The 27833-nt window shown below is 39.9% G+C and overlaps 2 protein-coding genes across 4 annotated transcripts in view; one reads left to right on the top strand and one right to left on the bottom strand.

Moving 5' to 3' along the window:
- Window positions 1-154: 154 nt before the first annotated feature.
- On the top strand, window positions 155-26676 carry LOC103138493 (paired amphipathic helix protein Sin3b). 3 transcript variants are annotated; one of them, XM_016671807.1, is made up of 20 exons: window positions 155-726; window positions 3255-3361; window positions 4746-4899; window positions 6039-6401; window positions 6706-6861; window positions 7609-7734; window positions 8023-8112; window positions 8255-8373; window positions 8668-8881; window positions 9040-9156; window positions 9326-9564; window positions 10340-10523; window positions 11255-12149; window positions 14284-14453; window positions 14543-14716; window positions 16521-16613; window positions 16702-16796; window positions 17262-17460; window positions 18324-18432; window positions 25577-26676. In XM_016671807.1, the coding sequence occupies exons 1-20, from the start codon at window positions 616-618 to the stop codon at window positions 25702-25704; spliced, it is 3843 nt and encodes a 1280-aa protein (XP_016527293.1). In that variant the 5' UTR covers window positions 155-615; the 3' UTR covers window positions 25705-26676. The 3 variants fall into 3 exon arrangements, with proteins under 3 accessions (XP_016527293.1, XP_007552757.1, XP_007552756.1); XM_007552695.2 differs by having other exon boundaries at window positions 18324-18443; window positions 25588-26676; XM_007552694.2 differs by lacking the exon at window positions 25577-26676 and having other exon boundaries at window positions 18324-19532.
- LOC103138494 (xenotropic and polytropic retrovirus receptor 1 homolog) overlaps window positions 21249-27833 on the bottom strand; it is a 71246-nt gene continuing 64661 nt past the window's right edge. Inside the window, exons 15-16 of the mRNA XM_007552697.2 lie at window positions 25469-25566; window positions 21249-25166 (exon numbers count right to left, since the gene is read on the bottom strand). Of these exons, the coding sequence (XP_007552759.1) occupies window positions 25109-25166; window positions 25469-25566 (156 nt within the window). The 3' untranslated portion in view covers window positions 21249-25108. The remainder of the gene's footprint in view (window positions 25167-25468; window positions 25567-27833) is intronic.

The following is a 27833-nucleotide window of genomic DNA, read 5'->3' as shown; positions in this document are numbered from 1 at the left end:
TTGCATGCAGAGCTTCGTTCCTGCAGTTTTATTTCCAATGTGAGCGAGTATGTGGCTGTTATTTTACACGGGGCAACATTGTTCTTTTGTAGCAGTGAAGGGGGAGTGGAGCAATCTGATTCTTGTGAACTCGGCTCCTCCCATCGCTGCGGCTGCGCACTTCAATTTTTCACTCCGTTTTTTTTCTTCTTATTTTTCACTCCTACTCTGGCTTCCGGACGCCAAGATAGACCGCTGCCGCCGAATTTAAAGAGACAGGCGATAGTTATTTTAAATACGTAAAACGACAACCATTGTCTCCGAGCTTACAGACCGACCCTTCGTGCTTTCGTTTGCTTAATTCGACCGTGATGTTCAGTCAAAGTCGCAGCGAGTAGTAGCTTGTCTGTCATCACTCTCCACTCTGCTGGGTTTCCAGTCTCTTTTTTTGCCTGCTTTTCCCCCCTCTCTGCTCGTCGAGACTGTCCAGCTAGGCAAAGTAGGGTTTGCTCGCTGGCAGGCTGGCTTCCCGACCGAGAAGACGGTTTGTCGCCTAGCCAACAACTGGAGGTAACGCCGAAGCTTCCCTCTCAAGTTGTGGTAGCGGCTCTCAAGCCTCCCTACGCCGGGGATATAATGGCGAAGATTCAGGCGCACAGCACCGCCAAGCAAATAAACCAAATTCAAGACAAGCCTTACGTGATAACACAAAAGCAAGTGCAGCAGCAGCACTTCCAGAAGCTCAAGGTAAGAGGACAACGGACAAGATGAGAGAAAAGTGTCGGTGTCTCAACCATTTTGTTGCTCTGGGTTTACCGTCGAGAGTAGTGAAAGGAACGGTTGGCTAACGGTAGTTAGCTTACTGGGCTAATAATAAAAGTAATTCATCGCTGACTAGCACAAGACTGACATGTAGGTTTAGACGTGGAAGCTGTTTTTCAACAAATGCGTAACTCACACTCGGGGGACTCAGTTTGTTTTACTTTTTTATTTATTTTTCAGTATTTACGCCATCAGCGGCAGCTGCTGTGAGCAAACATTTAGTCTGAGCTCGGTTGTGGGAAGTTCCTTCTTGTTGGATTTTTTTCAGCCAGCTCGAACAAAGTGGAGGACGTAAGCCAGGCCAGCCAAGAAAAGGCTACTTCGGTTGATTAGCAGCTTCGTTTTCACATGTCTTTGTGGCTGCGGTGTTTTATTAAATCGGTTTGCTCCTGCCGACACAATACAGTTGGCCAGGAACCAGAGGGGACTGAACGTATTGTGTAAATGTGTATGCGGGTGGGTGTAGTTAGTGTTAGGGGACTTATTATGGCTAACATTAGCCGCAATAACCCTCTCTAGACTGTTGGATACAAAGCTTTGCTTTTTATTTCGAGGTAGTTTAGGTTGATCAACGTTGAATCCTTTTTTTTTAAAAACAAAAAATGCCTTTATTTAACATATTAGGTTGGTTTGCAGCTTTCTAACATACTAACTATGCACAAGGTTATTCTGAGTGCATTACAAAAAATAAGGATTACATTGCTGCTGGAGTTAAGCCATTACATATGACAAATAAAGCAATAAAAATGCATATTTAAAACAAAGCCTTAGTACGCCAGTTTGCAACTATTGTCTTTACAAGAAATTTACAGTATTTTTAGCCTTGATTTTACTTGGATTAAGTAAATGCATGGCCATGTGAGTGATTAGTTTACAAAACCTATTGTAACAAACTATAGATGCACGCATTATAAATCAAAGATATGATAACAGAAACTGATAATCATTTTAAGTACAACCACACAAAAAGAAAAAAACAAGAAACAAATGCTGTACCAGATGGTTGAGGTATTTTATTTCAGTAGCAAACAGGAATTAGAAGGTTATCTTCATTTCTACATTAAACCATGTCTAACCATTTTCAGATATCTAAGAAGAATTTTAAAAGTAATGTGTTTTTAAAATGCTGGAAGTAAAGTTTTAAAGTTTTCAGTCAGTTGGAAAGAGTTTTTTTTTTCAGTATTTGATTTGTTGGTCACCAAAAGGGATAATTATCTGACTCTAACTTTTATGTCAAAATAAATAAATGCCTCTAAACTGTCAGTGAGAGAGGTTTCTTTTATCTGTGAAAGTAGTTTATTTTGAAAAAAACATTAGTAGAGTAGTAAAGTTGGTGGTTGGGTTATTGTATTCAATTATAACTTTAATTTACCAGCAACTTGTGCAGGACTTTTGGCTAAATAGTGGACCTTTTATTGCCTTTAACACCATAACGGATAAAAATATTTGCATGTTTTGGTTCATCTGAAAAGTATTATTAAAACACTGCTGAGACCATTCTATAATTATTAAGCTATTCTGCACCATTTGCACACAATAGAATTCAAAGTGCAATAGAATTTTAAAAAAAGGAAAGTTTATTTTAAATTAACATGATTAGTACTAAATAATGGTTGAGAAAATGCACAAAAGGCAAAAAATGAACAAAACAAAAAAATCAGATGGATATTAGAGATTGGTCTTGATTTTTTTTTTTTACTCTATTTGATATTGGATCAAAAATCCAACTGTCAAAAGACCTACAATACATTCTTCTCTTGTTGCATTTCTTAGAGGAAAACAAAAATCATAATTGGCTAAAATAAGTGTTGGTATGCAAGAAAAAACCCCCCCCAGAAACTATCTTTATAAGCCAGAAAAAGACTGATTGGTGCATCTGTAGTGGAGTCCACGCATCCTGGACGTCTCAGGTTTACAGCGAGGTGGTTTCAGAGGTGAGGAAAATGTAAACTGTAAATGCTGTCTCCCTTTGTTAGTTTTAAACCTGGGAATGCTGAGTAAACGAGTCCTGGATGACCTGAGGGATCTCAAAGGGGCATATCTGACTTCTTTCTCTGGATTTTTGATATCAATCCTTAAAGTGCTGTGCTTACTGTGCTCCATTTTCTTTGTGTTGATCAGGATTCTAGCAGAACGCTTTTAGATCAGCAGCAGTGAACACATCTAAAGAAACTGACTTCATTTGAACCCACTGGAATTAAAGCATTCTCACAATCTTTTTATGGTTGTAGTTGGTTCATTTAATAAAAGATAAGGTTTTTGAAATTTAATCTGAAAAAGTTTTGTACAGTTTTTTTTTTTTAAAGTTTTTTTTTAGTTCTGTGCCAATTGTCTATAACATCTGTCACATTCATTTCACCAGTAGCACACATTTATATATTGTGACTATAATTTACACATCTGTTTGAGACTAATTGTGTTTTCCCCCTTCTGCCTGTTTCTTCTGTATTTAGGTTGAAGATGCCTTGTCATATCTGGACCAAGTTAAAATTCGCTTTGCGAATGACCCTGGCATATATAACAAGTTTTTGGACATCATGAAAGAATTCAAGTCACAGAGGTACCACTGATGATGCATCCAAATAGACTAAACTTGTGTATTTTAAGCTTTCAGTGTCATGAGCTTTAAGGAATCTTCAGTGAAATCAAAAACTAAACACTAATGTCTGGTTTACATGGCAAGATTTTAAGAGACCCCACACACGACAAAAAATCTTGGGTCTAACAGATTTGGTTGCAAAGTGGATGGTGTTGAGCCACCTGGCAGGAGCAACACACCATACGTGAATCGATTTCACTCACCAACATTCAGATTTATTATGGGAAATCTCGCAAAACGTCTCAAGACCAAATGCGAGTTCAGAGAAAGCAAATATGGAAGAAGCAATGTTTAATAAACTGAAAAAGACATCCATGATGTCTACTAGTGTGCTATGGCAGGGTTTTAATCTTCTGTACTTTAGTTTCCCCTCCATATTTCCATCACCTTTCTTTCTGATTGACTCCCTGTCACACCCCAATCAGGCTAAGACAATCCAACATGTTAAATTTTCCCGATTTTTAGATCAGAGCAGTCCTGATGTCTTTCAGAGCAGACCAGATCACTCTTGCACACCACACACTGCAGGAATATCTGTTGAGATCGTCTTATGAGTCATTACAATAATCGGGGTGTCCTTAAGATTGCTGGGAGCAGAAAATCAGGATATGAATTGGCATAAAAATCATGCTGTGTGAATTAGACATAACTCAAAATGTCTTATACCGACTCTTTGAGTCTGTAACTTTTTGTCACCTGACCTTGACTAAAGGTGATCAGTAAGTGCTTTGGCGCTTCTGTACTTTCCTGTTATGAACTTAAATTATTGTTACCAGCTGCAAGCTAGTAATATTTACACATTACAATTTACATACAGGTTACTTGCCTGACAAGCCTTCAGTCCCTTTTTTTAAAGTTTCCATCAAATTCAGTTATTGTATCAAAGATGAATCCTCAGTAACTTCAGTTTTCTTTAGCAGTATCTTGTAATATTGTACGATAAGCAGTGACTGCGAGAACTCTGGTTTACTGACAGCTTTAACGATCATCCTAATGTTGCATAAAATTCAAAATCTGTAGTTGTGAGGAACGTTCATGTAAAAATACTGTTTCTTTGGCATATTGATGGAGCCGTTAGATGATTGCTTACTTTGCTTAGCTACTTTGTTTGAATGTTAACACCCAAGAATCACCTGCTTGCTTCAGAGATAATCAATGTTTTTTTTAGAAAGGACCCTACTCTAATTATGTACCAGTTAATTTTAACATAGATAATTTATCATGATTGTTTTAAACTATATTTTATTTTAAACTATACTTTTTAGACTCCATTTGTTTTCATGTTTAGGAGAAGCTGGTTATTATTGTCAGCTACATTATCATGTTTGTCTTATTTCTTAAATAGCATCGACACACCGGGGGTTATAAACAGAGTGTCACAACTATTTCATGGGCACCCAGACCTCGTTTTGGGCTTTAATGCCTTCCTGCCACCAGGCTACCGGATAGAGATCCCCAAGAATGGGATGGCTTTCCTTCAGTCACCATTCACTACACAGGTAAGACATCCTTTATCTCCTAAAACCCCAAAGACATTGTATGACTGTAGTTTTGGATCAGTACTCCTCTGTTAAAAGGTCCTTAATGTTTAAGCCCAGAGAACTTTTACATTTTTGGAAGGATTTGGGTGGGCTTAAGTAGAACTTGCATTAAAATGTACCATGAAACTTTCCTATTTAGGGGATTAAATAGATTACAGGACTGAAGTGCCACCTCTTCCTACCTGTTAGGCACGAGCAAGCTCTGTAAAAGTCACATGTTCCTAAATGTGTTATACGTGACTCCCATATTCAACGTTTGGCAAACAATTAATGCATGAAAAGCTATTAATTTCAGATAGTTCAGTTTCATCCCTACTGGCTGTCAGAGGGTGGTGCTGAATGTTCCCTTTGTGCAGAAAATAACCAACAATTGTGACAACAAATTGGAATTCTTATAAGAAATTTATCACAAAAAATGATGAATGATACAATAAATGCCCACCATTACATAGTTGCTTACCTAATTATTGTTTTATATTTCTGTGTGCTGTAGCTATGATTGTGCTTCCTTTTCTCAGACTCCTAAATAGGCTGCATTTTCATTTCAAAGCATAAAATAATGAATCTGACATAAACCAAACCCCAATTAAAACATATGAGAAACATTGTTACTGCTGTTCATTTTAACAGTATTAATGTGAAATTGACTAAAACATACCTGGAGTGTTGCTCTGATTCTTTAATGCATGTTTGAGACATACTTGAATCTCTAGTTGCAATGATACAAACTCAGGTTTGTAAAACGCTTGAGGGAACGAAGCACCACCTTCCATGTGCAGCTCTTCCTCGATCTTACAAAGCACCTCTCCCACTCAGCTCCTTCAAACTAGCAGCAGCAATTAGTAAACACTTTGTGGAACTGAGCATCTGCTGCGCTTATTGAGCTACTTCTTAGTCCAGCGCTCTGATGAAAGTTTTTAATGGAGGAATGTTGATGTGCTGAATGTCGGAAAGAGCGTTAACCTCTTAAGGACACAGAGGCCTAATTTAAAGACATTAAATTCCAACGTCAAATTTCTTTTAAGTCATGTTTGATACATACAGCATTTTTATAACAACTGAAGGTGATGATTAATTTCTATTAATCTTTCCTGCAGGTGTCTCCCGGACAGCCGGCGAAGAGTCTGACCACTCCTGCAGTGGCTGCCACCTCAGGGAGTGTCCCTGCTGCTCATTCAGAAGCAGGACCAGCCCAGACCAGTGACACCAAGGCGGCCTCATCAGACAACCAATCTTCAACCTCAGCAGGACCCTCAGAGCCTCCCAGCAAACTTTCTCTTCCCCTGACGAGCAAAGAGGGCCACAGTCAGGCCACCACCTCGTCTATCTCCCCCCCTGCTTCAGAGACAAGCCCCGTAGAGTTCGACAGTGCCATTAGCTATGTAAACAAGATTAAAAACCGTTTCCTGGACCACCCTGAGATTTATAGAGCCTTCCTAGAAATCCTTCATACATATCAGGTACCAAATATTAAGACATGTTGTGGTTACTGAGTGGCTGTATTTATTATCCTGTCCTCTTCCACCTCACAGATTTCAGCACTTACTGGTTGTTTTAAGACCTGACTACTGTTGCTCTGGTATTTCAGGAATGAATTATGTTCTCCATTACTTTGTGTTAATTTTTAAAATGGAGCCAAACATAACGCATTCCAGAAAACGCATCTCTGAAGCACAATTACAGCTACGCAAGTAGTAACTGTGATATGTAGCCGGACTAAAGTGTTAAACTTTCCTCTGGTTCTAATCCTCCAAAACACCACAGAAGGAGCAGCTGGAGGTGAAGGAGAGTCGAGGCGGCCGAGGCAGCAGCGGGATGACCGAAGATGAGGTGTTTTCCAAAGTTGCCAGTCTCTTCAAGGGACAAGAGGACCTACTTGCTGAGTTTGGACAGTTCCTGCCTGATGCCAAGCGATCACTGGTAGGTCTAGCAAAAATGGACACAGATAAATACTAATCCACTGTTGAAGCAGATGGTAGCTTAATATTTTTTGATAATTTTCACTTGTCTTTCCAGCATATCATAGTTCTTTTCAAATAATCTAAAAATGTTGGTAGTTTTAACTTAAATTTGTTTTGCCGTTTTTCATTCATTTTTCTCTTTTTAAATTAAAATTTGTTCTTATTCTGTGTTTTGTAGTTCAGGCTAAGGAATTGATTAGTTAATTAGTTACAAATATATAAAGATTCATGCAGGACTGCAAACATCCATGCCCCAACATTCAGCCCTTCCTCCAACACTTCAAAGAAAATTTTTGATGAATTTGGCTTCTTGTTTGCTTTTACTACACACCTTCAAGAGTGAATATTTAACAATGTCCACTTTAAAAACAGCTTGTAGTTGTTGCCTAAAAGCTTTGGTTAATAACTGTTAAACTTCCTGTATGCAACAAAGCTGCCAAAGGCAAAAAAGACCAATAAGTCATCAACATTATTTCCTAATGGAGTTAGGCTGTGAAGAAAGTTAAGTTATTTTTGATCTTTAAATTTAGATCATAATTGTTTTAAAAAGCTCTTTAAAAAGTGTTTAACTTCCTGAAACTGGCAGAATCCACTACTTTTTGATCTTTTACATTTCTTGTATAATGTTGTCTTCTTTTGCACTTGTACTAATATTGAAGAGTTATGATTGAGCTCCTGGTTTTTGTTTCTGCTCCCTCTCATGTAGTTCACAGGGAGTTCCCTGACAGGAGGGAAAGAGCAGGTGAAAAAGTCAGAGGAAGAAGACCCAATAACCAAACAGAACAAGAAGAGGCCCAGACCGTTGCTGATGCATATGTCCCCACTGCTCAAGGTAAATTTTCTGTGCTGATGAAGTTTTCCTGGCGATTCACAGATTAATTGCTTTTTTAATCTGTGAACGTTTGAAAAATGTTTTGTTTTACAAAGAATAGCAACACTGAACCTGTAGCTCTAATATTCTTTCCTAATATTTGTGTGCAGTTTTTTATTCTGACAACAAGTTTGGGAGAATATATTTACAAAATCTCCTGTTTTATACAGAGTTTACAGATGTAACTGAGACGAGTTGAACAAAAAGCAGTAGGACACATTAAAGTTCAGTTGTCTTATTTTTACTCAGAAAAAGATGAAGTATCCCTGCGCCAAAGATCAGTCTTTTGCTTCTGTCGGGAAACATGGTGTCTTAAGAGAATTCTCCTTTTTTGATAAGGTAAGGTACCAGATTTCATGAGTTTTTGTTAGATTTTGCTTTGGTTTTTCTTCTTATGTGGTTGATCGGTTTTGTTTTTTTTTTTGTTTTTATTTATGTATTAATTCTTTAAATTGTTTTTGTCATATCCCCATTTGTTCAGGTTCGTCGCCTGTTTAAAAGCCAGGAGGTGTATGAGAACTTCCTGCGATGCATTGCCTTGTTCAACCAAGAAGTGGTTTCTGGGGCAGAGCTGCTACAGCTAGTGACTCCATTCCTGGGGTGAGTGGCTAAAAATATGGATAAATAAAATTGGAAGATAAGAAAGATGCCCACTATTCAAGTGTTGATGTAATTTTAAAAATGTAGCCCATTTTTACAACAGGTGCAACTTAGAACTAAACATAATTATATCTATAAATTAATTTTCACACTGTAATATTCATACTTTTGTAAATTAGCATAAATTTAATTTAGAGGACTGTTACGACTATCATTGGATAATTAAAATCCTGTCATATTTAGAATGTTTTCAGTCGTTCATCTGGACTTCTCTCCATACGTGACATCTTGCAGGAAGTTTCCTGAGCTGTACTCTCAGTTCAAGTCATTTCTGGGGGACAAAGAGCTCTCTCATGCTGTGTCGGGGCTCGCTGATCGTTACATGGAAGGAGGAGGTGGAAGAGAAGTGGATTATGCCTCTTGTAAACGCCTGGGTTCGAGCTACAGAGCATTGCCCAAGACCTATCAGCAGCCAAAATGCAGTGGGCGCACTGCTCTTTGCAAAGAGGTACAATCAGAAGTCATAGTTTTATTCTGTTTTGTTTTGAAGACTTTCTCCCCCCGTCTTTTTCTCACATAAAATATTGTAAATTCGGATTAAATATTGTTTGCAAGTGCAAATCTTTGATTGCAGATTAATAATCTTTTCTATCTGTGCATTTTAAGGTCCTAAATGACACCTGGGTTTCATTCCCCTCCTGGTCGGAGGATTCGACCTTTGTTAGCTCAAAGAAGACTCCGTATGAAGAGCAACTGCATCGCTGTGAGGATGAAAGATTTGAGGTGACCATAATATTTATTGTAAAATGTTTTTTTTAATAAAGCATATGATTTTTTATCTATTTGCAGGTTAGGTCTTTTAAAAGATCTCATTATTAAACTCCATGGTTGCGAAACATGTGACTGTGTCTCATCTAAATGCTCCGTCTGTCACATTTTGTCACACTTGTAGTTGGACGTTGTGCTGGAGACGAATTTGGCCACCATCAGGGTGTTGGAGAGCGTACAGAAGAAGCTGTCTCGCCTGTCACCAGAGGACCAGGAAAGATTCAGATTAGATGACTGCCTGGGTGGCACCTCTGAGGTCATCCAGCGCCGTGCTGTGTATCGTATCTATGGCGACAAGGCCCCTGAGATCATTGAGGGACTGAAGAAGAGTCCCGCCACCGCTGTGCCTGTGGTGCTTAAGAGGTTTGTCTTTTTATATTCTAACTTCAAGTTGTTTTTTTTTACTAATCTTTTCTAAAAGTTCAACATCCTCTACATCAACATGCATTGTTGCTTACATTGTAGGATTGTTATCTACGCTAATGAACATCTCAAACTCTCAGTTTTACGGTTTGGGATGTTTGTGCTACATGCTGTGAGAGCTTGAATCAACTTAAGTGCTGATTTGTAATATTTTTATGTCGGTGCCAAGTAGATCTTTGCAATATCTCCATCACAAAGGACTGCTCTATGAAATATTTGGTAGGATACTATCTGACTATAACACTGTGCATTTTAATAGGCCTGTTGAAAGGACTGCAACTGATTTTAAGCAACACCTGATGTGTTTCTTAAGTGGCTGAGATCCTGTAACCTATAGAGCGTGGTTTGGACTTAATTATTTTTTATTGGGGGGCAAAAAAAAGAAAATTTGCATAATTTTTAAAATAGTTTTTCTCTTGTAATACATTAAAACAATCAACTACAAAGAAAAATGACCAGATGCAAAATTAAATAACTGCTTCGGTATCAGACTAGACGGCAGACTTTAGTCTCTATTGTCTGGTTTTTTGTTTGGCCTAAGTGCCCTAAGTATCAGTCTTAGCTCAAAACATCTCTGCATTTGTTCTGCATTCTTGTATGGAGAACTGAAAGCCCATAGCAAGAATTTTCCAAATGCTTTAATATCTGGTTGCACACTTAATATTTATTACTGTGTTTCATACAATGCATCACTGTTATGTTTTTCACCATTCAGATTGAAAGCCAAGGAGGAGGAGTGGAGAGAGGCCCAGCAGGGTTTCAACAAGATTTGGAGAGAGCAGTATGAGAAAGCCTACCTGAAGTCCCTGGACCATCAAGGAGTGAACTTCAAGCAGAATGACATGAAGGCCCTGCGGTCAAAAAGTCTCCTCAATGAGATTGAAAGCATCTATGATGAGGTAAAACCTCTGAGGTCTTGATAAACGTTTAAAGAAACATCCAACAGACTTGTTCTGTTTGCATTTGTTTATTTTAAAGTTGAGCTTTCCCACTAGTTTTTTGTTACACATAAGATGAAAAATCATCATTTAGGGAATTATCATGACACATGTCTTCAATTAAAACCATGGCTCTTGAATGTAGGTGATGATTTGAGGTATGAAACTTCACAGCCATGTAACTGGACTTCTTGACGGTTAGAGCAACTTAATGAAAAAGGCAAAACTGGGCTGTTTTATTTTCACAATTTCATCATTGTTATGAAACCTGTTATAAACACTGCAAAAACACAAAGTGTTACAAAGTATTTTTAGTTTCTTGTGCAAATGTGTTTGTACACTTGATATAAGCTAAAACTAACATACAAGTACATTTTCAGCAAGATAAAGGAGCTTGTTTTAAGTCAATATCTTAATACTAATAACGTAGTCATTCTACTGGCAGATTATTTCACTTGGGAATAATGTCTTGTTGGAAGGGAAATAATCTGACAGTGGAACTGGGACTTGTTTGCTTTCTTTTAAATCAGCATTAAGTAATTATTGACATAAAACAAGCTTCTATGTCGTCCTGAAAGGTCACTTGTAAGTTAGTTTTGCCTTGTTTCAAGTGTACTTATTTGTGATTTTGCAGTGCACCTTTATTATCTTCCTCACTATCTCTTTATTGAACTGTTTTTCCTTCATTCCAGCGTCAGGAGCAGAGCACAGAAGAAGGAGGCGTTGGTCATCAGAGCCGTAACGGTTCGGGCTCGATGTCCTCCAGCGAGCCTCACATGATGTTCACATATGAGGACAAGCAGATTCTGGAAGATGCCTCCTCCCTCATCATCTATCATGTGAAACGGCAGCCCACCATCCACAAGGATGACAAGGACCACATCAAGCGCATCATCCAGCACTTTGTTCCCGACCTCTTCTTCTCTCGCCGCGGTGAGCTCAGTGATACAGAAGAATGGACCGATGAGGAGGCGGAGCCTGAGGACGGGGCAGAAAGAGGGGGCGGAGCCTCTGTACCAACGGCAGCAGCTGGAGGAGGAAGTGGCCATCTGAACAGTGCGTCAGGGGGATCAGCAGCAGCAGCAGCAACAGCAACAGCCACAGGAAGTCAGCCTCCATTACAGCCAGCTCAGAACCAGAACCAGAACCAGTCCCAACTGCAGCAGCAACTCAACGGTGAGTCCAGGAGGAGGCGCTGCAGCCCATCTCAGCCTACGGACACTGAGCCCTCCAGCACATCCAGTAGCACGAACCAACCTGCAGTGACGACTTCCTCCACCCCTGGCTCTACTCCCATGGAGGCGAGCTCCAGCGCCGTGGGAGAAAAAGTGGACCTCCGCGACCCAGAAGCAGAACACCAGAAGGAGCTGGATGGCGTCTATAACCTCTTCTTTGTAAACAACAACTGGTATTTCTTTTTGCGGCTGCACCAGACTCTGTGTTCGCGGCTGCTGCGGGTTTACCGGCAAGCTGAACGGCAGCTGCTGGAGCACCGAGCGGAACAGAGCCGGGAGAGGCTGCTGATGGCGGAGGGGAGGAGGGAGAAGGCGTGCGACCTGGCCATGGAGCTCCGCCTCAAACAGCCCAGTAAGTATTTGTCAGTGCAAAGAGGAGGTTAGGACTCCTCTTTGCTGACTTATCAGCACTGATTTCTTTAGTTTTGGGAGATTAATGATCGGCTGATACTTACATGTGAAGCTGATCTTATCCACTGATGTTATCTACCTGAGCAAAGGTCTAAAAATCATAGTGTCCTTTTCTGCTCCTCTATGAGAGAGGCTTGACTGTTAGCCCCGCCCACCAGGTCATGTCTGCACATTCGCAGTTAACAATAGTCACCACACTGTTACCAACTTAGAAACTTTCTTGCTATATTTAGCAACATGTCAGACCAACAAAATGGTATTGGGTAAAATCGGAATCGTCCGGTCAGGCTTTTTAAAGAGCTGTAATCAGGGACCAGCCGATTTACAGGACTCAAACTTGATTAGTTGCTTCAATTTATTCTTATAAAAGCCTTCATCTAAACAACATTAGCCACATGTGATGTAAAGAAAATGTGAATCTAATAATCTCTGAGTCTAAAGGTAGGTTTGAATCAGATTTCCTGCTGTGCATGTGATCATATGATGGCAGACGATGCAGTCTGGAAATGATTGGGATTTAATTTAAGTCATTTCCAGGTCTGAAAGGATGAAAGATTTTTATTCCCTATCCCTTGTACCAGATTAAGTATCTTTTTCTGCTATTAAAAATATAAATATGCAAGTTTCTGGAAAACAAAAAGACCTAATTGAACCTTTCTGATTGTGCTTTGAAAATGGGTTAAAAAGACTAAAGAGTGGGAGTTTATGCCTGAAAAATCATGGATCCTACATAGAGATGCATAAATAACATCGACATCACCCAGTGATTTTTTTAACATATCTGTCTTGGTACGATAAATAAACAGGGCTAATATTAACAGCAATATTTATCTCACTGTTAATATGGTTCCCATTTGTTTCTGGAGGAAGAGGATCTTGGTCAAGTGACGGTGATGTAGGATCAGTGGTTTGGTCCTTTTTTCCCAAGGTATCAAATTGTTAGTGAAATATTGCATACAAGTGATATTTTTTGATTGGCCATAAAATCAATATTATCGAATACTAATATCTGCTCAAATCTATCTATTTGTGCATCCCTGATCTTAAAATGTGTGTGGAAGCTGAGAGAAAGTGGTTAGCTGGCGCTTCACACCTGTTCTATTACTTGGCTTGTTTGTGTTCAGAAAGTGAAAGTCAGATTTCAGTTAAAATAATCTGTTAATCATACAAGTTTCAGAATTGCTCATTTGTTGCAGTATTAGTTGATCAATGCATCTAGTAGTCGCCTTTTATAGATCGACTCTTCTCCCTAAATTAATTGAGGTCAAATATACAGGTGGGGCTGCGTTGACTGTCAGGCAGCCATGACGGGCGATTTGCTTACTCACGTTCACCCTGCTGCAATATTTTGAGAAAAGCAAGTGATGAGCTGCTAGCAGACCAGGAGGTGAAAATTGTTGCTGGATTATAGAGAACTGAGATAGTTTCTGGATGTTTGGAACTGGATCAGATAAGTCAAAGGGTTGATAAATCTGAATGTATAGCTTAACATTTATTACAACAGAGCTAACCACTGGTGCTCTGTTACTCTGGGAACATGCAATGCTTAAACCTCGCGTCCTGTCCATTAATATTCACTAATGATGGTGGACAGGAAAGATAATTTAAAGTTAAACTCTTTCCAGCAAAACATTTTTCTTGCTTAATTTAATTAGTTGTCCAACCCTTTCAACTTCCTGCTGCCTCTAACTCGAAGCACCAACTCTGACTGTTTAGCGATTAGGAAAACCTCCATCTGCTTGCTTCCTACTTCAGGCAAACTGGACAACTAAATACTAGTACTAGAAGAAATTGCCTTTTAAGGTTTTTGATAGGACAAAAGTTAGAGCTCTTCATGAAATGGTGCTTTAAAATAAAGTGTAGTTCCTGTAATAGGAAAAAAATACCCAGTTAAATCTGAAGATCTGTTTTAAAACCGCCCCAGAATAGATTTGCATATCTGTAAATGTCAACCCTGCAGAACACACACAGCTCTGGGTTTCAGATACACGCCGACTTCTACCTGGAGGGAAATGACTAAGCTGCTCTTTAACGAAACGGTGTGAAAACCCGTAACATCGCCTCTTTGTCCGCAGGTGAGGTGGAGTTAGAAGAGTACTATCCAGCCTTCCTGGACATGGTGCGCAGTCTCCTGGACGGCAACTTGGACTCCACACAGTATGAAGACACGCTGAGAGAGATGTTCACCATCCACGCCTACATCGGCTTCACCATCGACAAGGTCATCCACAACATCATCCGGCAGGTGATTACGCTTCTTCGCCTCTGTCTTTTAGCTTGGTCTTGTTCCGCTTTGAAGCAGATGTTCTGTAACCCATTCTCCTCTGCCCTCAGCTGCAGCACCTGGTGAGCGATGAAGTGTGTCTGCAGGTGGTGGACCTTTATCTGGCTGAGAGGAAGAGAGGGGCGGCAGGCGGGAACCTGTCGTCCCAGTGCGTCAGAGCAGCTTGGGAGACGAGCTACCAGTGGAAGGCTGAGAGGATCATGGCTGAAGAGAACTGCTTCAAGGTGAGCACAGTGCTGCCGCAGGTAGAGCTGGATAACCCCGAGTGAAACTAAAGCAGATTAAAAGTTTACATTAACAGGCCTTCTTCACTCAAATACCCACAAATACTGCAACAAACTGAATTCAGAAAAGGAGTATGCTTTTCTGCAATATATTTTCAGTGTAAATAAAGCCGTTTTGTGTATCCCTCTGAGGCTGCTGGGAAAACATTAGGTTTTTTTTTTTGGTTTTTTTTTTGTTGTTGACTTTGCCTCTGACTGAACCTCTTAGGTAATCGACGTCCAACTGGGAGATGAATGTCCACCCCTGTCTCAGATCCTTAGTTTTTATCGACTTTTCTTTCAGTATTGAACTCTATTCATCTCCAATGGCTCTTGCGTCAACTTTGGTCACTTCCCTGTCTTTGCTGATGAAAAGCATCCCCACATCATGATTCTGCCACCTTTTGTTTTACTTTAAACATGGTCTGTTCAGTGTCGGTTTTGACAAAAAAGTTCGTCTTAGACCATCTTCCTCTCCATGTTTGTTGTGTTGCCCCACATAGCCTCTCCACAGTTTCATCCCTTACCTGTTTGCTGTGTTTTCCAACCGAGTCTAAATCACACACAAACGCACTGTGTGACGCAAAGCCAACTTTTTGTGCATAGATGTGACAGATATCTGTCTTTTTCCAGGCCCAACGCCGATCTCTTCACTCCCTGAAAAACCTAATTTGTGCCACTTGTTCTTTCCGATATGTATCTGGTAGTTTTAAAAGCATCTGCAGTCTGAGCGGTCATGTCGCCTTTTTTATGAGTTTTACATCATTGATGTGAGACATGCGTCATCATTCTGCCTCAGAAAAAGCCAGAAGCAGCAAATCAGGACATAAACAGTGGCTGAAAATTATAATTATGAATTGATGAAAGAAGTCTGTGTCAGTGAAGCCCATCACATCGCGATCCCGCCACTCCTGGTCTGACCGCACATCCAAACAAACATTCTCTACTGAATCTCAGTGCTGCGCAAAAGGCCAGCACTGTTGTTTGTGCTTTCTTTTTATTAGTTTCCTTTGTGCTGTTATGATTTGGGGACAATACTGCCAGCTCTGAATAACTTTAAAATTGATCCATAGACGGCGGCATCCATTATCACCTCCATAAACGCCGTGCTTCTGTGACGTCAACCGTGATGATTTCAGCAAAAAATAATCCTGTTGCCTTGTTTGCCGTTTTTGCTTCTATTGGATTTATAAGTGAACCAAATATAATATGCGATTAACTGCGTTAACATTCTTAATGTATTGCAATTTTATTAATTAATCAAAATTGATGCTGTGAACCCTGGGCTTGAATAATTTTATTACCAGTTGCATTTATTATTTTAATGCTAAAAATAATAAATGTTATAATTTTCTGTTTTTTTTCTTCCCTCCATTCGTTTCTTTCTTCTTTTTTCTGTTTGTTTTCCTCCCATCTACCTGCCATAAATCGACTATGAGCTTTTAAATAATAAATATACAATAATAAAAAATGAGCCCTTGAACAGTATGCAGTGTTATAGAAGAGTTGTAACCCTGTTAACATTAACTCATGTCTGCAGCACAGAATTAGTGAACAGCATTTCAGCTCAGAGGTTGTTACCGTCACAGCGGCCGAACAACCTCTGCAGGAGTAATGCTGCTGTGCACAAATAAAAAAAACACATCATCCAGCAGGGAAACTGGGATGGATGAGGTCCTTACAAAAAGGAGAATTTAAATGTTAAAGTTGAAGCACTTTTTGAATCGTCTTCTTGCTCAGATTGATAATGTTTTGTTTTTCTCAGGTCATGTTTATCCAAAATAAAGGTCAGGTGACGATGACCCTCGAGCTGCTGGACACCGAGGAAGCTCAGGCTGATGATCCGTTAGATGTTCAGGTAGCCATGCTAATGGATAAACATGTTTACACACAGAAGAACAATCCGTCTGAAGTTAATGATTAAACATGACTCTTGTTTCCATCAGTGCCTGTCGAGCTACATGGAGCAGTTTGTGGGGACAGAGTCCAGTTTGTGCTCTCAGGCAGAAGGTTACTTCTTCAAACCTGTGTTCCTGCCCAGGTAGGAGCTCCAGAAGAGAACAAGATGTGTTTATGCCACTGAAGAGCATTTCCCTTCTGGTTTGTTGAATGGTTACCAGTAGATGGTTTGTTTAACAAATTTCATGGGTTGTTCCTCATACTTTTCTGGGGATTAAAGCAGTTCAACATTTTTTTTAGCCAAAATGTCTGCTACATCTGACTATAAAGTCTACATCAGGATTCTCTTTAAAAATGTCTTACTTTATACATCGCTACCAGGAATCGACAGGTTTTTATCTTACAATTTGGCTGGGAAGCATCGAAACTCTCCGTTTCGTGTATTTGGATTTAAGAGTCTGATTTAGATGAAGAAACTGAAAATAAAATGTAACTAATGCAACACTGTGAAAGTTTGAGTGATTGAACAGTTGTGTGAACAATGAGCATTATACAAACCAACACTTTTTTTTTTTTTAAGTCTTCATCAATGTGTTTTGTTGGAAAGGAACCTGCGGCGTTTCCGGCGCTGGCAGGTGCGGCAGGTGGAGGCGATGCGCTGCAGGAGAGAGTGGCACCGGCAGCTGGCCGTGGAAAATGCCGGCAGTCTGGAGTGTCGGTTCAAACTCAACACTCACAAGATGGTGTTTGTCATGAACTCCGAGGACTACATGTACCGCCGCGGCGCGCTGGTAAAGGCCAGGAAGGTAGGTGCTGCTCCTCACCTCACATACCAGAGACGTCTAAATTGCACAGACATGCTGAAGACACTTTGACCTGACTCAGCTGCACAAATTGGTTCTCCTGAAAGGTCCCACCCACTTTGCTAGAAGATGTCTTTAAGTTGTCAAAATACTTCATTTGAGATTCAACTGTTGGTTTTTCCATTCTGCTGAAGTACTTCCTGCTTACATTAGTTGGTTATTATATGATTGGCCCAAGAGTTTAAGCAAAACTAGGCCTGAAATGATTTAAGCGACATAAATAACTTGCTGTCATTTGTTTAATGTAACTACATATATTCAAACAATTATTTAATGGAAAACTCCCCATTGCATCAGGCCTATATATCTTCATATTTCTGTCCTTTTATCAACTCGTCTGTCCGTCCATCCTTCCCTCTCTCCCTCCCTCCCTCGTTCGTCTTCTTGGTGATTTTGGAAGATCTCTTATTTAGAAACCTTAAAGATGTTCCTTGATAAACTTTTTTTTTTACCTTTATCATCTAATGTCATTCCCTCATCAAAAACATCCCTGGTAAGAAGGTTGTTAAAGGCTAATGGAGGAGGGATGTTGTGACGACTTCCTGAAGGCGGAGTTTCAGAAAGAGCAGGAGTTTTTAAAGAAACAGAGACTCAATTTTAAGGCTTTATATGATGAAGTCCAATTTCTTCCACATCATATTTGATATATGTGGCGTGTTGTTTTTTTTTTAACAACTGAAGGCAACACTGCTACTTGATTATGCTGTAAAACACACAATACTGCCCCTTTAAAAAATGAGCAGAAGCTGTGGAGGTTTGACCTGAACACTGTGAAGGACGCTGACCGTCTTCCCGCTCTCCTACAGTCACAGCACCAAGTCGCAGCGTGCCAACACGAACGCTTCGACAAGTGGCACCAAAGCTGGCTGGCCAGTCACGTCCCGGCCTCGGCCGAGCGCTCGGTGCAGAACTGGCTAATGGGCGAGGAGGAGGAGGACTTCATACCCTGCAAGACCACCTGCCTGTCCACCGAGCTGAAAGGACAGGCGGTCAACAGATACCAGGTTCATTACAGCAGTAGCAAAGCCCCGTCCTCGCCGTGAAGATCGGCAGGCAGCCTGCGGCGCCCTCACAGGTAAATGCATGGACTTACAGGACATCTGCACACTAAACAGACATGAACAGCTACAGTCCCATTTCTCCGCCTCCCTCCCACATGGTCACTCATGGATGAATAAAACTGGCAGAAACACTGCAAGTCGGTGAGTGAGCGTGCAGAGCGAGGGCGAGGACCAACAGACTGAAGTAATCAATGAAAGCAAACGGTTTCTGACTGATGCGATCGGTCGGACGCAACTGCACAAACAGAGCTCATCTGCAGCAGATCTATCATCCCGGCTCTAGAGTTAACAGGACTGATGGTTGATCAGCCGAGAGATCATGGAGTTTGTTTCAGAAATGTGAATGTCTTCTTCCTTTTTTTTTTTTTAAATGTTGAGTGTAGTTTTTAGCTTCTGAAGCCAGAGAGCCTTCTGCCTGTTGGTTGATTCATGCGTGTTTATATGGAGAGATAATGGTAAATGTTTGTGTGTATGTGTATCCTGCTCTCTACATTTTGTCTGTGAGTCCAGAACAGGCTTTATAACTATAGTATCTACATTATTACTGTATGTGCATATATACAGGGATCCTGTATTTTTATATATGCATCTACACAAGTCGATACATCAGAAGATCATGTGATTCCTGAAAGTATTTGTTGTCAGCCAACCTTGATGTTCGTGCTCCTCTTCTTTTTTTTATTTTTTATTTTTGTATTCTTCCTTTTTGTGTTGTAGCTAAATGAGTTATCACCGGGGCAACAAGGAGTGCTTAAATTTAATGGGTTTAATATTAATGAAACAGTCAAATTATGTACTATCCATGATTTCACAAAACATTTCTTTTGCATTGTTCTCTTTTGCATACTGACATTGAAAATAAAAGCAAAGTATCATCAGTGTTAAAAAGAATGTATAATGTTTATCTTGTATCAGTTATCAGATAATAAACAACCTAGTTGTGACCTTCTTAGACTTGGACTGACGGGTTGTTTGTTGCTCCAGATATTCATCAGCTTGAATGCCACGAAGAAGCTGCAGGAGTAACACGAGATACCGCAGCTGCACTCAAACGCATCATAAAGTACATTATTAACTTCACTGTACGTCATCCAAACCCAACAGATTTAAAGTCCAGTTAATGATTTTACCTTCGGTTATGCAGAAAAGTTACTTTAAAATGGTAAATTTTAGTGTTGCATTTCTAAATTTAGACACTTATTATTATTAAGATATTGAATGAAGGGTGACGGAGAACATTTTTAGCAGGATTAATGCAAAACAAAGTGTTGAGTGTGATGCAGAGTTGTAGGACTTGGGCTCCGACTTTAAATAGAAACTGATCATGACAGGTTTTGTCATGATCCTGAAGATTAATTATGAGGAGCTGATTAAAACCGGATAATCTCTAAAGTCTGCAGGACTTTTTCAAAGGCAGTAGAATAATTATTTTAGATGACCAGACTGTAACATGGCTGTTAAAAATAATTTCTGAAGCAGGACAGATGTAACGGGCTGAACATGGGATCATTTCTCATGTCTGTTGCTCTTGCATTCATCTTCATGTTTTTCATTTGTTTGAAGCAGAATATTGCTGCTTCAGTAGTGAATAATGTCTGGAACGTATTCTGGAGCTGCTTTGCTTCCTCTGGCACAAATGAAGCAAAGCATGTTGATGGAAAACTGGTTTCACAGAAGCACAAGGAAATTCTGGGAGAAATGTCCAGATGTCTGTGAGGAACCTGAAGCTCGGACCTTCAAACGGGAAACTGATCTAAAAACCACCAAGGTTTCAAATTACATCCTAATTGCCTGATTTTATTGTCATTTAAAAAAAAAAACATCAGTGTTATTAATTAAACAGAGGAGAATGGCTTTGCTGCCTCAGGATTTCTGCCAGAAGCTGCTATCTGACCAGGAATAATTTGTAGTGGGTCATGAAAGGAAGGAGGCAATAAGAACTAAAGATACTGGTCATGAAGGGGATGCTAAGCCCTTCCTCCTGGCTCTGATTGGTTGTCTTTGGTAGCACTGGCAGGAGGCAAATTGAACAAGGTTTTTTTTTTTTTTTTTTCCGCAAATTATCTAATTTTATGTCACAACATAGTGACGGTTTTAAGAAATATGCAAACATCCTTTTATTAAACCTCAGGTTGCAACTTTAAAAGTGGCATTTTATGTTTAGCTTAGAAAAAGTAATTTTGTCAAACTTAATTTGCAGTAAATCTTGACTTTAGATGCATTTATTAAATCTACTGGAATATGAGTGGGTATTTTTAATATTGGGGGCAAAACAAACTCTAACATCAATTGGGCTCCGTCTTCTCTCCACCAAAAAGCCGTTTTCAGGCAATAAGGGGTGACTAACTTCTATAAACGCAAGGAATGAAGGAAAAAACGTCACCAATCTGTAAATCCTGCCAACCAGTCAGCTTAAAAGAGGAGGAATGCTGAAGAACTGGCTTTGAACTGGACTGAGACATACCACACAGACCTTAAAAACAAACAGCCGGCTACAAAGAGGAAACCAACACACTCTAAAGTACCTGTGAATCAGGCAAAAGGTCGGTCAGAGCTGAAGCGACGCACCGCTGAAGCGACGCACCGCTGAAGCTGAAAATGTCCCTAGGCAGAGCTTCTCATCCGATGGAGACTAAAAACAGAAGGCGAAAGAAGGGTCACGAGGCAGAGTGAGTTTTAAAAATAATCATGGTTTATAAAACCCAGATATGACAGGATCACCAAAGTGTTTACAGAAATACAAAGACCATGAGAAAAACCATCATAGAACATTGGTAAACACTCAACATGTACAAACTACTCTGTAAAAGCGACTCTGGGAGAAATGTTCAGACATTTTCTCTTAAAATCACATTTAGTTTCTTGTTTTTCTTAAAAGTTATCAAAGCAGAACATCCATCTACCAAACTACGGGTACTAGCACGTTCAAATAGTTCAGAGAAAGGGTACAAACGACATCAATCGGGGAGTGAGGGGTGCACACATTTAAGCACTTTTACACCATGAAGGTTTCAGCAAGCGGTGGGTAAGAAAAAAAGAAAAACAAAATCAGAAAACGGGATGTCAGGGTTTTTCACCATCATCTCATCAAACACGAAACTGTACAAAACAACCCTGTTTTCAGCATCTATGAACAGACACAGGTCATCTAAACTGATCTGGGATCAGTTTACCGACTTCTGCTTGGACCACCGTCTGTTCCTGGGCTGAACTGAAATGTGTCAAAGTGCTTCTGTCTGCAGGACAGTCACCAACAACAGATGTCACAAATGTTTTCATGCACTTTCACAAATGTACAAACAGCATAACAGCCTCAGGAATCTGCCCCCGTCACCCGCCCCCCGCCGTGAGGCTTTTAAATTTAAAGAAACCATCAACAAGACACAGCGAAACATCGGTTCTTCTTCTTACAAACACGTTTCAACAGCTTTACACAGGTAGAGGAAAAACAAAATAAGAGTGCAGGATTGCACACAATCAACAAAAAGCTCCTCTTTGCCTAAAAAATACTGCTTGTCCAGGAGCACAAATGGCTACAAATAAAAATTCATCATTGTCGGTGTGTGCAAATATTACTAATATAAACACTATGTTGAATAAATTAAGAGCTCTGTACAAAGTAAAAACAAGAGCAGCATGCAGGCAAGACGACAAAACCTTTATACAAAACTGACGAGAGAGACAATGTGAGGTGTCAGCGTGTGTGCGAATGTCTGGTGTCTGTACAGAGTATCAATGTGGACAGAGAGGTTTTCCACCCTTTAAACTTTCCAGTTCACATTAAGATCGGAAGGGAGTGCAAGCAACAAAAAGACGCGTCGTGTTTTCTAGAACAGCCAGGGCTCGTTACTAGAAGAAGGAACTCGCTTAGAGGTTCTGGAAACGTGTGTGAGCAAAGCCAGCGGAGAAATAAGAGCAGACATCAGCATATTTATCTGAAGAAACCACAACACCTGAAGTCAAACAGGCGAGGCCACACTGAAGATCAAAAACATAAATGAAGCGCAGAATAATTGAAGTCTGACAATCGGCAAATATTTCATTCACAGAAATAAAAAAAAAAATAAAAAAGCCAGATTAGCCTCTGAATTTATTCAAAAGTCAACATAAGGACTAATCTGGCAGCAGAGAGAAATCCTGGTTTCCATCAGCACCCTGGTGCTGTGAGCACAGAAATCAAAGCACGCACAAACATTTCCAGTAATGTTTCTGTTTGCAAACAGAAACCAATTCAGCAAGAAGCTCTAATTTAAACTGTTACAAAGACTTCAGTCCTAAAATTATACAACGTATTCATCTCTGGACAGTAAACCACAGCGCATGAAAATTATTTTGTTTCTGTTTTTAGCTGGTTAGCGTCGCCCTTAATGCCCGTCTCGGTAAATTAGAACATCAGTGAAACTCGTTTATTTATGACACACTGGGAAACTTTTCAAGCATTTATTTCTGTTAACTGATGATTGTGGCTTAACCAACAGTTGGTAGATGTAAAGTTAATGTTGTGGGGAAGAACAGCCATACACAAGTACATTAATGGAAAGTTGAGTGGAAAGAAAAAGTATGACTGTGTAATTAACACCACACACAGAAGGACACTGGCTAACTCTGAACACTCCTGAACAAGAGACATCGAAATCATCTTAACTTGAATAAAGAGAAAAATAAAGGACTGCTGTTCAAAGTTCAAATAAAACCAAGTGGAGCTGCACAGAACTCAACCATTTACCAGAAAACTTTAGATCAAATCATGTTTCAATCTTTCTCGAGATGCTGATTTAATTTCCACAGTGCCAAAGGTATCTAAGATATCAATACCTACATTGACGAGCTTATGCTCATTGATGAGCATATGCTACATTGATGAGCTTCTGCTCATTGATGAGCTTAAGCTACATTGATGAGCTTCTGCTCATTGATGAGCTTAAGCTACGTTGATGAGCCTAAGCTCATCAATGAGCTGGCCAGTCATGACTAACCACGACTGGCCAGCAAAACCGAACCTAATGGAGAAGCTATTTATTATCTAGTGGAAGACGAGATACCAAAGACAATACAAACAAGTTGGAGGCTCTTAATTCAACTTCCTGAAGACCTCAGCAGAACCACAGGCTGATCTCCTCCGTGCCACGCCGCACTGATGCAGTAACTCATGTGAAAAGAGACCCAGCTAAGTATTTGTGGTAAATACTGGAGATTGGCTGGTCCACTCTTCTGTTTGCTGTGGACCAAACAGAGTTTGAATCTACATCAGGTTAATGTTGTGAATTACTGAACTAAATAAACTTTCTTGTGATATTCTAATTCACCGAGATGAACCTATATAAAGACCTTTTTGTAGGATTAAATGTCCACTCGTGTTTCCAACAAGCCACAGGCTGACTACAAAATGAAGCAGATTGCAGCAGGTAAACGAAACTCCGGCTCTGGTATCGTTCGACTCGATCAGGCAGACATGATGAACAGATTTATCCTCATTTGAATCACATTCATAAGGAAGAAAACTTTGGTAACCAGTGTTAATTGCGACCATGCACCTTAGCTGAAGTCAGTGTAAAAGAGCACTTTAAGATAACATCAGAGATTTAAAATCCTCTAATTAAGTCGGGGAGTACCTCAGGGCTTTGTGTTTCTAAGAAAAGACGTGGCACATTTAACGCTATTAAAAAAACATCAACAGTCGATTAGTATAAACATCTATAGTAGTAATACACGTATATAACAAAGAAACGTCAAAGTTAAGTGTTTGAATCGAAACATCTTTCATATTTCTCAAGGAACCTTTTTCACGTTTTATGTTGTAAACGCACTTTTCCTGCAAGTGCTTCAAGGGTTGCGATCGTTCACTACAGCTAAAGAAAAAAAAACAACAACACACAACAAAAGGAGTATAAAAAAAAATCAACAAGTTGAAACCAGTTGATTTGTTAGATATGGTGTTCAGTCCTTCCTTAGATTCCTGGGTTTAGTCTTTTATTGGCTTCGTCTTCTCCCTGTTGATCCTGGAGGTGTTAGAAAGGCGTGTGAACAGTCGTCTGCAGCGCGTCCTGAAGAGAAACTCAACAAAACCCCAAAACATCTCAACGTAAAAAAAGAAAAGCAAACAAAAGCCCCAAACATATAGTAAAGAAGTCATTGTCGATAAAAGCAGTGAATCATCCCAGGCAGTGTGGTCTGCTTTCTGCAGGTTAAGTGAAGAAGGTTTCTTTGACATCAGTGTGAATGTGGCGTCGGCTCTCTCCTCAACAGCACCGAGATGAACGAGTTGCTTGTGCTTTAGCGGGTTTCTCTTCGTGTTTGTGTGTCTCTGGATTGTACTTTGTGTTTTCTATACTTTTAAGGACCAACTCTAGACACAGAGATTATGAAGATGAGGTAATTTCTGTTAAGGTGAGGAGCTTTCTTATTCATTGAAGCGATTACGCTGATGTTTAAACCAACACGTTACACTATGAAGGAGGAAAAGAAAGGCGGGTCCTTATAAGTATAGCATGGTGTGTGTGTGTGTATGTGTTTTAGATGTTGGAGCGCACTCAGCTGAAGGCCTCGTCATCCGTATCTTCAATCAGCACCTTTGTGTCCTTCTTTGAGCTAAAGAAAAACAGAAAATCAGATACACTTATTTATTATTCACATCTTTTATGTTAATCTTTTTGCTGTTACTGAACTAATATTTACATAACGGTTTATTTCAGGTTACTTCATATACATTATTTCTTCCTCAACACGTATAAACCACTTAGGCTACGTTCACACTGCAGCCTCAAGTGACCCAATTCCGATTGTTTTGTCAAATCAGATTTTTTTGCCGTGGTTGTTCACACTTCCAAATATATGCGACCAGTATGTGGGACCTGAAAGTGTCCCGCATGCGTCAGTCGGTGGTTACTTACTGTGAGGAGGACAGCTGGGGGCGTCGCATGGACAGGCTGTGGTTCCTCTTCCAGGACTTGCCTGAGCGGTTCCTGACGCCGTCTTCCTGGTCCATCATCTGCTCCAGNTAATGGGCGAGGAGGAGGAGGACTTCATACCCTGCAAGACCACCTGCCTGTCCACCGAGCTGAAAGGACAGGCGGTCAACAGATACCAGGTTCATTACAGCAGTAGCAAAGCCCCGTCCTCGCCGTGAAGATCGGCAGGCAGCCTGCGGCGCCCTCACAGGTAAATGCATGGACTTACAGGACATCTGCACACTAAACAGACATGAACAGCTACAGTCCCATTTCTCCGCCTCCCTCCCACATGTTCACTCATGGATGAATAAAACTGGCAGAAACACTGCAAGTCGGTGAGTGAGCGTGCAGAGCGAGGGCAAGGACCAACAGACTGAAGTAATCAATGAAAGCAAACGGTTTCTGACTGATGCGATCGGTCGGACGCAACTGCACAAACAGAGCTCATCTGCAGCAGATCTATCATCCCGGCTCTAGAGTTAACAGGACTGATGGTTGATCAGCCGAGAGATCATGGAGTTTGTTTCAGAAATGTGAATGTCTTCTTCCTTTTTTTTTTTTTAAATGTTGAGTGTAGTTTTTAGCTTCTGAAGCCAGAGAGCCTTCTGCCTGTTGGTTGATTCATGCGTGTTTATATGGAGAGATAATGGTAAATGTTTGTGTGTATGTGTATCCTGCTCTCTACATTTTGTCTGTGAGTCCAGAACAGGCTTTATAACTATAGTATCTACATTATTACTGTATGTGCATATATACAGGGATCCTGTATTTTTATATATGCATCTACACAAGTCGATACATCAGAAGATCATGTGATTCCTGAAAGTATTTGTTGTCAGCCAACCTTGATGTTCGTGCTCCTCTTCTTTTTTTTATTTTTTATTTTTGTATTCTTCCTTTTTGTGTTGTAGCTAAATGAGTTATCACCGGGGCAACAAGGAGTGCTTAAATTTAATGGGTTTAATATTAATGAAACAGTCAAATTATGTACTATCCATGATTTCACAAAACATTTCTTTTGCATTGTTCTCTTTTGCATACTGACATTGAAAATAAAAGCAAAGTATCATCAGTGTTAAAAAGAATGTATAATGTTTATCTTGTATCAGTTATCAGATAATAAACAACCTAGTTGTGACCTTCTTAGACTTGGACTGACGGGTTGTTTGTTGCTCCAGATATTCATCAGCTTGAATGCCACGAAGAAGCTGCAGGAGTAACACGAGATACCGCAGCTGCACTCAAACGCATCATAAAGTACATTATTAACTTCACTGTACGTCATCCAAACCCAACAGATTTAAAGTCCAGTTAATGATTTTACCTTCGGTTATGCAGAAAAGTTACTTTAAAATGGTAAATTTTAGTGTTGCATTTCTAAATTTAGACACTTATTATTATTAAGATATTGAATGAAGGGTGACGGAGAACATTTTTAGCAGGAATAGTGCAAAACAAAGTGCTGAGTGTGATGCAGAGTTGTAGGACTTGGGCTCCGACTTTAAATATAAACTGATCATGACAGGTTTTGTCATGATCCTGAAGATTAATTATGAGGAGCTGATTAAAACCGGATAATCTCTAAAGTCTGCAGGACTTTTTCAAAGGCAGTAGAATAATTATTTTAGATGACCAGACTGTAACATGGCTGTTAAAAATAATTTCTGAAGCAGGACAGATGTAACGGGCTGAACATGGGATCATTTCTCATGTCTGTTGCTCTTGCATTCATCTTCATGTTTTTCATTTGTTTGAAGCAGAATATTGCTGCTTCAGTAGTGAATAATGTCTGGAACGTATTCTGGAGCTGCTTTGCTTCCTCTGGCACAAATGAAGCAAAGCATGTTGATGGAAAACTGGTTTCACAGAAGCACAAGGAAATTCTGGGAGAAATGTCCAGATGTCTGTGAGGAACCTGAAGCTCGGACCTTCAAACGGGAAACTGATCTAAAAACCACCAAGGTTTCAAATTACATCCTAATTGCCTGATTTTATTGTCATTTAAAAAAAAAAACATCAGTGTTATTAATTAAACAGAGGAGAATGGCTTTGCTGCCTCAGGATTTCTGCCAGAAGCTGCTATCTGACCAGGAATAATTTGTAGTGGGTCATGAAAGGAAGGAGGCAATAAGAACTAAAGATACTGGTCATGAAGGGGATGCTAAGCCCTTCCTCCTGGCTCTGATTGGTTGTCTTTGGTAGCACTGGCAGGAGGCAAATTGAACAAGGTTTTTTTTTTTTTTTTTTCCGCAAATTATCTAATTTTATGTCACAACATAGTGACGGTTTTAAGAAATATGCAAAC

The sequence above is a fragment of the Poecilia formosa genome, unplaced genomic scaffold, assembly GCF_000485575.1.
Source record: "Poecilia formosa unplaced genomic scaffold, Poecilia_formosa-5.1.2 Scaffold52, whole genome shotgun sequence".
Taxonomy (NCBI): Eukaryota; Metazoa; Chordata; class Actinopteri; order Cyprinodontiformes; family Poeciliidae; genus Poecilia; species Poecilia formosa.
This window is presented reverse-complemented; position numbering and strand designations above follow the sequence as displayed.

What these genes read in the sequence shown, in the direction of transcription:
- LOC103138493 (XM_016671807.1), top strand. Translation starts at nt 616, where the DNA reads ATGGCGAAGATTCAGGCGCACAGCACCGCCAAGCAAATAAACCAAATT. An exon ending in AAAGAATTCAAGTCACAGAG is followed by an intron (nt 3,362 to 4,745) that starts GTACCACTGATG and finishes TTTCTTAAATAG; the next exon opens with CATCGACACACCGGGGGTTA. An exon ending in TTGAAAGCATCTATGATGAG is followed by an intron (nt 10,524 to 11,254) that starts GTAAAACCTCTG and finishes CCTTCATTCCAG; the next exon opens with CGTCAGGAGCAGAGCACAGA.